This window comes from Drosophila nasuta, chromosome 2L (assembly GCF_023558535.2).
Source record: "Drosophila nasuta strain 15112-1781.00 chromosome 2L, ASM2355853v1, whole genome shotgun sequence".
Taxonomy (NCBI): Eukaryota; Metazoa; Arthropoda; class Insecta; order Diptera; family Drosophilidae; genus Drosophila; species Drosophila nasuta.
Genome location: NC_083455.1, coordinates 21,407,535 through 21,417,384, shown reverse-complemented (window position 1 = coordinate 21,417,384; position 9,850 = coordinate 21,407,535). Strand labels below are relative to the sequence as shown.

General features: G+C 36.0%; 1 protein-coding gene across 1 annotated transcript; it reads right to left on the bottom strand.

Moving 5' to 3' along the window:
- Nucleotides 1-1,203: 1,203 nt before the first annotated feature.
- Nucleotides 1,204-9,636, bottom strand: LOC132793587 (phospholipase A1 member A). Its single transcript, XM_060803589.1, has 4 exons — nt 8,932-9,636; nt 2,535-3,275; nt 1,645-1,813; nt 1,204-1,568 (listed from the first exon to the last, which is right to left on the bottom strand). Exons 1-4 carry the CDS (start codon nt 9,035-9,037, stop codon nt 1,463-1,465), a joined length of 1,122 nt encoding a protein of 373 aa, XP_060659572.1. The 5' UTR covers nt 9,038-9,636; the 3' UTR covers nt 1,204-1,462.
- Between the last annotated feature and the right edge of the window lie 214 nt (nt 9,637-9,850).

The window sequence follows — 9,850 nt, the reverse complement described above, 5'->3', positions numbered from 1 at the left end:
TTGAGAGGCGCCAAAGCTCTCAAGGCTGTGTGGACAATAATAACAAATATGTTAACCAAAAAGCCACAGTGTTTTTTGTTGTTTAATCAACTTACAACGTACTATTATACATACTATAAATACAAAACTGAACTCTAGCTAAAACTGAAATACGAATGAAATAGTTAAAGATTAGACAAGACAGTCTGTATATACATAATTAAATATGGAAACCTTAACATAGCTAAATATGCCATCATTAAATGCTTTTGTGAGTAATCTAAGTGTACATAAACAAAGTAACAACAAAAAATAATACCATAAACTGGATTCAAGTGTATATCATTTCAAGCATATATTAAAAGAGCATAAAACAAGAAACCGGTTACAACTGGGGTAATACAACTTATAAAACTAATGTATGAGTAACTTACCTACGATAATAAATATATGTACTTACTCGTACTTGGGTGCTGAGTCCTTCAGCTCCATAGTTAAACTCATCTAAGTATTGTCAGATATATAGACGCACAAGAATATACACAAATACATACACTAATTGGAATTATTCATTATAAATGTTAAACGAGCTAAGTAAACAAAGAGATTCTCTATAAGACTTCGTTACATTGGTGGAATCTTGCGATTTATTCAAGCTTTGTATATACTCGTATACATAAATATATAAATATTTTTATTGCAATTTCACAAACAAAAATTCTTTGTGTTTCCTGTGAGTTTGGTTTTTTTTTAACATTTATTAAATGTATAAAATTTAATGACAACAAAAATCAAACTATATAAATATACATATAATAAATATAATAATTACAAGCAAGCTCCCTTTTCTGGCAACACCCGCCCATGTTGTATAATTTAAATTATCTAGTCTAAAAGGTATTCAACAAGTATTCATATTACCGAATTCAAATCGAATATACATATTGCAAAAACATAGCAATAAATATAAAATTAAAGCATTCACCTTAAGTTACAATCTGCAGAAATATTAAAGCCGATTTGTGTTTAAAATCAACCTGTTTATTTCATGAATGAAGACTATAAAATCCGACTATACGATCTACAAAAAATATATGAGTACCCGTATCCATAAATATAAAGGCTTATCAAATTATACCCGATGAAATGTATTTGGAATTCAATAAAAGAACATGTTAAAAAAATTATGCCAAAAAAAAAAAAACAAACACATTGAAGCGTCTTTCTCTATTTTGTTCTACCTTTTATTATCCAGCAAAACTTCAGCTTACAACTTAATGATTAGATATAGATTTGTACAAGGCGCGGACAATTGGAACTGGGAGACATGGAAGAATGATTTTGATTCTCAGCGTCTCCCAGCGACGATGGCGGCAATAAAACTAACAGAAACAATTCAAATAAATACAGGATCATAATTAGGAAACAAACTACTAAAATCACAAGAGTGCTACAATATGAAATATATTCCCTCCTCGCTCGATTAACGTCGTACTCCTTGATACTCGCCATTCGCTCGCCCCTTGCCTGGAAATCCTCGAGCAAAGGGCGCCTTCGCATTAGTCGTTACATAATAATTGCCGCGTGCTCTGCCAAGGAGAAAAAGACCGAAAGTGAATGAGTTCTAATATTACGTATACGTTAGCGTGTGTTTGGAATACTTACTTGTGAGAACAGTGTTCGCCCATCAGCACATACTCCGAGTCTTTGGGCTCACACCAGCCTATCAAATAGGTGAATAGATTGGGACAGGGACCAGCATAGAAGCCGCGTGTTGATGTTATGGATTCAATAAAGTATGGCGTAACCTTAGTGTGATCACAAGCCAGCGTTTCTAAAGGAACATATTAAGAAAAATATATTAGTAACTTCATTAAACATAAGTAGAAAGTTTTTGCTGGAATTTTATTTCTGTTGTATTCGCTTAGACATTCAATAATGTTTATTTGGACATACTTTAGACTTCATTTTAAAGCCTTTAAATTTTTTTATTTTTGAAATAATAAAATGATTTCTAAGTCTAAGTATTGATGTTTAAATAATGTTTCTGACCGACTTAAGCTTTAATATATTTGACATTATTTTCATTCAAAATAAGTATTTAGACTTTATTTATTTACTTGAAAGTTGAGTTTTTCGAATTCAAGCTTGACTCGAAATATATTTCAATTTGTTTTGAAGAGAGTTTTAGTATAGTTTGAATGTAACTTGTGATTTCAATTTAAGTTCTCAATATTTCAATTTTATTTTATTTTTCCAATAAGTTCAATATCTAAACGCATTAAAAATAGTTTTGTAGATTTTTTTAGAATAACGTCAAAGTAATAATTTTGTACACATTTTTTTAAAAATATTTTGCAGATAAAAAGGTACTATATATAAGTATAATAGAATCATAGCCTATGTCCTGTAGTGTTTGACTTTGTTTACTTTAAATAAAAATCCACTTCATTTCTATTCGACAAGTTCTTTAAAAATAATTAACACAAGTCATACATAAATAATTTACTAAATTTAATTGAATACTTCTTCCCCGTTCTCCTCCAAATACTTACGAAACAAGGTGGCTGATCCGACACAAGCTGGCTGTCTAGTGCCTCCATTCACATAGAAATCCGCGTGTCCACTGGAATGCCATTGACCCAGAATGCCAGCACCTGTGTGCATCACATCCACAAAGTGCGCATCGCTGGTGTCCAAGTCTCGTGAATTGTTCGCACCCGCATAAAAGAATATGGTGGGATCCAGCGCTGTGATGCGACCAATCTTGCCCTCATCGGGCTTCAGATAGTTGGCCACCAATCCGGCAATGTGTGCACCCACACTGTAGCCAATGAAGTGCAGATCATCGGGTTGAACGCCGCGTGGATGCCGCGCGAGATACTTGACCAGCTGCGAGATGCAAAGACTGCCAAAGCGAGGCGCCCATTCCATTTGGCTGAGACACGGCTCCTTCACTGCATCGCTGTAGTCCACAATGATGATGTTGTAGTCGCCCACTGCGAAGTAAGCTTCCCGCAGATCTGGACTGGGACTGAGCAGACGGCCGCCACCAAAGCCATGTATAATGATCTTGGTGGCATGACGAGGATTAAAGTGTGTGTAGTACAAGGCATTCGCATCGAGCACGTCGATGAACTCGGGCTGCTCCTGGGTGCGTCGTGTGTAGAGATAGAACTGTATCTTGGGATGCGGACAGCGATACGGTTTCTCTAGGCAAGATTCTGTCACATAGACGTTCGATTGATTTTGGCCAGCGGCCACAGCAGCGGCCACAACAGCCGGATTTTGTGCAGCTGCAAAGAGGAGATTGAATTATTGGATCATTTAGTTGAGCTCAACAATAATGATGAGGCTGCTGTTGCCTCCATCTCTGCAACACTCCTACTCTGGACAAACAAGTTTTATTTGTGGCTTCGAGCTGAGTTACATAAGCTGCGGGCGACATTGAATGTTCGCCGATTTACTGCAAATGTCATGCAACATGCATTTGCAACATTTGAGTGTGACTTCGAGTTCGAGTGGATGTTGCAACTGGCAACTGGCAACTCTGTTGCTCTGTTGCTCTGTTGCATTTCTGCAATTGTGCGAAAAGTAAAAGTCTTTCAAATGCGCCTCACAACAAAAACGGAAGCAATCTCACCGCACAACTTGCGCTCGCTTTGTTGTCGCTTATCGATTGTTGTTGGCAGTTTGTGGGTTTTATTTTGTTGTTGTTGTGTTTGTTGTTGGCTATTTATAACAGAGATCGTACTGCGCACCGTGACATAACTGGGCTGCTAAACGGGTACTCGCCTCCATTCGTTTAACATTCATATGCATGATTCATAGCCACAACCATAAGGAAAACCACCCATACACAATGAGCTCAGCTGGTGACGTCTTAAGTTGGCTGTGCGAACAGTTCACACCTCGGTTCATTTGAGTTTAATTACTTGCTTACAATTTTTAATTAGTTGTAATCATTTTGAATTAGTTATAATTCATTACTAAAGCAAATGTGTTTAATTCAATTATTTAGAAAATTGTGTGTCAATTGAAAATGTAATTTCTTTGCATTGCAACTGATTGTGAGTTTAAAAAATTAAATTATATAGATGATTGTGCCTAATTGTAAAATTAAAAATTTAATTGTTTTATTTAAATTGTAAATTTTTGGGAATTAAATAGCTATAGTTACTATAGTTACCGCTACCCATTTTCAATTTCAAACCACATTCGAAAAATGACAAAAAATTTAAAACAAACTTGATCTGTGAGCAAAATCTTGAAGTAAATATAATCAATTCAAAATTAAGATTTCTTCCTCAATTTTGTTGAAATGAGATTTCCATTTTTGGTACCCTTAAAGTACATAAAGAGATTACATTTTATTGCTTAATTCTAAGAATAGATAATTAGTTGAAGATGGAGAATTGGAAGAATGGGAATTGAATAATGAGTAAGACTCTTAAAATGATGAGAAGCCCTGTAATATTATGAGAATTTACGTAATAATAAATCGAAGCTAGTTTTATGATGGTTTCTATAAAAAATGTATTTATATAGGAAATAAACTCTTAAAGTTGTCGGATTATTCAGTATGTATGAACGCACTTGGAAGACAGTTGAACAACGCCCTGATAGCTAAAAGCCTCAGCTTGTGAACGAATCGCTTAGAACTCTTCACTGCGCTGTGTGCATATTAATTGTTAAATTAAATAACTCAGTATTACTTCAGAGAATCGACCTTCGTCGCACAACGTTTGCCTGATAATTGGCCCAGTTGCCATAGAGCAAAAGCAAAGCTAGCTAAAGTTTGGCCTGGCCAAGATGCTGAACCAGCTGACTGATTTCGCAAGGCAACCGGTCAGCAAATTGGTTGCACTTGTTGGTTGCAGTTGCACAGCAAGTTGAAGTTGCAACGACAGTTGCGGTATTGACTAAGCGTTCACTTGTTAGCTTGGGGATTACTGCGCCTTTTAGGGCATCCGGCACAAAATTAAAACTGCTCACCTCATGGCACAGTGAACACTCGTGTGTCACAAGTTGGATTTCTCTCTATAGTTAGAGACTTGTCATAATGCTGATATCGTTTGTAAAAATTAAACATGCAACATGCGATTGTTTTACACAATACTGAACTCTTTTCCTCAGCATAATTCGAGTACAGCATGATTATCAGCTGAGTGAAGCTTCCCTCTCTCTCGCTCTTTGTCTCCTCACTCCCCCGCATGCAATTAGCAATGGGTTGAGTCGTGTTTATGCTTCAATTGCGACGAGTTTCAGTTACTTTTCACAATCGCCAAGCAGCTGTCTTCATGTCCGTGGGTCGTGTTTATATAATCCGACCAACTGGACAGCTGGACAACTGTGACTTGGCTTTTGGACATGTACTTGCTCTGTTAACATTACGCAGATCTTTTGCTTTACTTATTATATTTCGGGGTTTTTTCGGCCAAACTCGGACTGGAAATCTTATAGCTGCTTTGCCAGTAAACTGCCGGAAAACTCAAATGAAAATCTCGCAGTTGACCGCCAAAAAAATACGAAAATAAAAACAGAAACTTAAGTTCAAAAAGCCCAAAACGGAAGCGCTGCCAAATGCGGAAGACACTTGCAAGCAACAAAAGCAATACTACCAGCCACAACAACAACAACTTCAACTAAAACAACAACATCAACAACCCACAACTGCAAGTTGTGCTCATCATTTTGTCTGCTTCGTTTCGCTGTTTGTTGCTTTGCAAGTGAAAGATGTTTTTTTGTTGTTGTTGTTGTTTTTTGGTTTTATTGCTTTCATGCTGTTACTATTATTTTGGTTTCTTTTGTTAACGCCATCTCTTTCATTTATTGGGTTGGTTTTCATTCGATTGTAATAGCAGTTTTATAGGTTTTTTATGTTGTGGCTTTCCATCAAATCGTTTTGCCATGAGACCATTTTCATCAGTGGTTTTGTGGCACGAAATTGATATCATATTCAACAAATTCATACGTCATGTGGTACACGGCGATCATAGACTTAAAACCCAAATTAAAACAATGAATTACAAAGTTGTTTGAATCTTAAGCAGATCTCTGCAGTTGAACATTTCGCTTACGGCAAAAAGTTGTAATTGCTGCACAGATTTTTGTCTCATATATCAAACGCCCAACAATCAATTGCTCAACTATGGATTTCATTGGAGCAGTTATTATTTTTTTAAAGTCTTGGCTAACCGACAGCTATTAAGCTTTTCTGGCTTTACAATTCAAATACCAAATGTGTTTAGAAATAAAATTTTAAACGAGCTTACCATTAACTTGATATATTGAAATATTCTTGATGTGCGTGTGCTTAAAGTGATGCTTTAGAATCTAGAATTATGATTTGTTCTGAAGAAAATTACACGCTATAAAAATTCTACTTCTAACCTCTGATTTCTAGACATGATTAACAGCAATTTATTATTGCCATGGGGTATAATTATTACTACCATACTCTACACTAATGCAATTTGATTTTTTTGTGGGTTTTTTAGAATGTGCCGAATTGTTTAGCTCAAAGTTGAACTGCGAGTTGCGAAGGCCAACAGAAGTAGTAGCAACTGATCATTAACGGCTAATTTTCTATATCAAATAATTCAAAACCGTGTCATATAAGCAAAGAAACGGAAATTCTTGCAAGGTAACAAAAAATGAATCGAAAATGGTTTTAGATATAATTTTGAAGGAATTTCAAAAGTTGAGTACATTATTCTTGCCAAACTTTTTTTTTATATAAAAATTGATTTATTTCTTTGAAACTGGCAAGAAATAAATAATCTTTTACACAATCATAAAAATTCGCTTATGCCCCAGCAACGAAATCAAATTAATTGACTTGATTAACAGCTGGAAAGTTGGTGACACGCTGCGTGAAATGAGCGGAAGAAACGTCATAAATTAAAAGCAATTTTAGTGTTATCCAAAAAAGTGTTGAGCTGCGATATCATCGCACAATCGGTTATACAATGTGTAGCCTCCATGAGTTCCCGCCACAACCTCCAGTGCACTTTAATTAAATCCGAGCAGCAACCTCTCTGCCTTAGCACTTGACTTTGGCCGTCACATTCGCCCGTCTGCCATGACACGCACTTTTATATTGCGCATACGCCCCATTGGCTAGACAGAACTGCTCATACGCCAAATGATTGTTGATGACACCTTTGACAGCAAAAATACCCCAACAACAACAACAACATTCAAATGGCAAGTTGAGCCGCAATTGTTGCGAAATACTGCAAAAGAGCAGCTGAGCAGCGAAGGGTGTCAAGGTGCATTATGTGAATAAAACCACAATAAAAATTGAGATATGAAAAATATGAAATATAGTATGTTACCTCTATGTGATACTATAATTAAATAGATGGCGAGTAATTAAGAGTGCAGTTGAACGGTAGCTACAGCTGGTTAAGCAGACATCAGCCAGCCAATTTATTAACTGGGCCACAAAAAAACGAAAAATAAAGTAAAAAAAACTGTCTGAGTGCTGACACCACACAAGGCAACTTGCCAATGATGAGGCACTTTATTAATGTCTCTTCTTCACTTTGTGGATGAGCCAAAAATACGCGTAACATATTTGTAAAAACGTCAGCCGAAATAACATGCGTTGACAATCGTAACAACAACAACAGTGGTCACGATGAGTGGTCAAAGAAATATTATTGTGTTCGACTTGATCGAATGGCACAACTTACAGTGGTTATAAATATAAAAGAAGACTTTTTGGGGAATACCAATTTAATTGGATAAGTGGTACAAACGAAATTTATACAATTTTTGTGTGTGACTTAGAAAATTTCAATATTTAGAACTTAATAGCATTTAGTAATCATTTAAATCCAAAAGAAAATAGATAAAAGTGGCTATATTCCATTTAAATTAATTTATAAATGGAAAAGAAAAAAATTGTTGTTGGGAATACCAATTGAATGTATGCAAAATATGAAATTTATAGAATTATTATGTTTATTCTTAAAAATTGTAATATTTAATTAATTATTTGCTTTGTAATTTTATAGTTTTCTCAATAACAAAGAATGTAAAAAAGAAAACTATCTCTGTCTAAATAAAATTAGTTTGTAAGTCAAATTTAATTTTATTTAAAATAAATTAAAGGAGATACTAATATATCAATTATTTAAAGAAATTAAATACACAACATCTTAAACACTGCATAAATAATCAATATGTAAATCGATTTCTCGAAACAATATGCAAATTCAGTAATTAACACCAATGACAAAGTTATTTCTTGAGAAATAGATAATGCTCGTAACATGTGTGAATTATTTCAAATTTGCCAAAGTTTCTCTTGCACTTTGGCCACTGTGCGGGGCCAGAGTTTGAGGCTAAGCTACGATATAGTATTTCTACTTGAACGGTGGCAAGTGCCTATTCATTGCTGCCGTTGGACAAACATGCATATAAATAATTATAAGAAGGCAGTTTTTTATTACTGTGAATTGTACGTGCTATGGAGAGCATCAACCTTAAACAAACTGTTCAATGCTCAGGCCATAAACAAAATCAATTTCAAAATATGTCGTCGTTGTTTGCTGGCTGGCAAAAATATATGTGAAGCAAGGTCGCCTCATAGAAATGGAAATTTTGTGTTGTGTTGTTGGTAGACTAACGCAACAATGAAATTGTGCAACTATTTATGCAGTTGACGCAAATTTCATGTGTCAACAACCAACAACGGCCGGCACGCCCCAACGAGAAGACAACAACAACAATGGACACGGACAGACAGCATCAAACAGCGATGACAACGTCAATTCAGAAGAAAGCCAAAAGGCAAAGATAAAAAAGGTGCAAAGCTGCCAGGGCGAAAGTAAAAGCTTAAAACTTAAATGCTATTTTGGTAATATATTTCTTTTTGATTTTACGTCTGCGGCGGAATTTCTTTTTAGCACAGAAAAGAAAAAAAATAAACTGGAAACAAACCGGCAAAATCAGCATGAAAAACGATGCAGGTGAAGAGCAGCAGCAAAAGCCGCCAACTTGACGTTGAAGATGATTCAATTCCACTGCGGCAACAGTTCAACGGCATGTTTGGTCGACAAAGTTCAAGACAAAATGGGTCAATTGTAAGGTAATTAACTCGTTGTTGTTGTTTGTTTTTGTTGTGTAACAAACAATAGCAAACACACACACTTTTCACGCGCCTCTTTCTCTTTCTATTTATCAGTTTTTGTTTGGTTGTTTTTACGATCTTTTCGATTTTCTTTGGGTCAAGGTTTATGTAGAAGCAAATGCAATTCGCGTAGGTTTTCTTGATTTTTATTATCGTTGTTACAGCTGTTGTCGTTGTTGTTATTGTTTTTCTCAGTTGCCAGTTTGGCGCGCGTCAACTGTGGTCATTGGACTCGGAAACACTCTCGATTTCGAGACTGACGACGCTGGCGCGGCATAATTCCGCACGAAAAGTTAGACAACAATTTGCGGGCCACGCGCGAAACGCCCCAAAAACCGACGTCAACTCAACGGCAATCAACAACAACAAGAGCAAACCACTTGATCTTGGCTTTCACGGGAGCGCACGTGTCTTATCCCCGAACAGAGCGAGCGAAGAGAGCGCGAGAGAAAGACAGAAGAGAGAGCACCCGCAATACGAAAGTTAAAATTGCAGCTGGAGACGTGCGCAACGTTTGCGCGTTGACGAGCAACTGAAGCTCAAGTTCGTGGCTTAAGTCTTTCGTTTGCGCGACGCGTTCGCCCAAAAAACCTTTTTGTGTAGCAGAGCGCAAAAAAGCTCTGCGAGCAGCTAAAAAAGCTTTGGCGTGTTCCGAAATTCAGTAAACATTTTTGAGTTGACTATTTGAAATGAGATTCGTAGAAGAGAATTTAATTTTATTATTTTTGA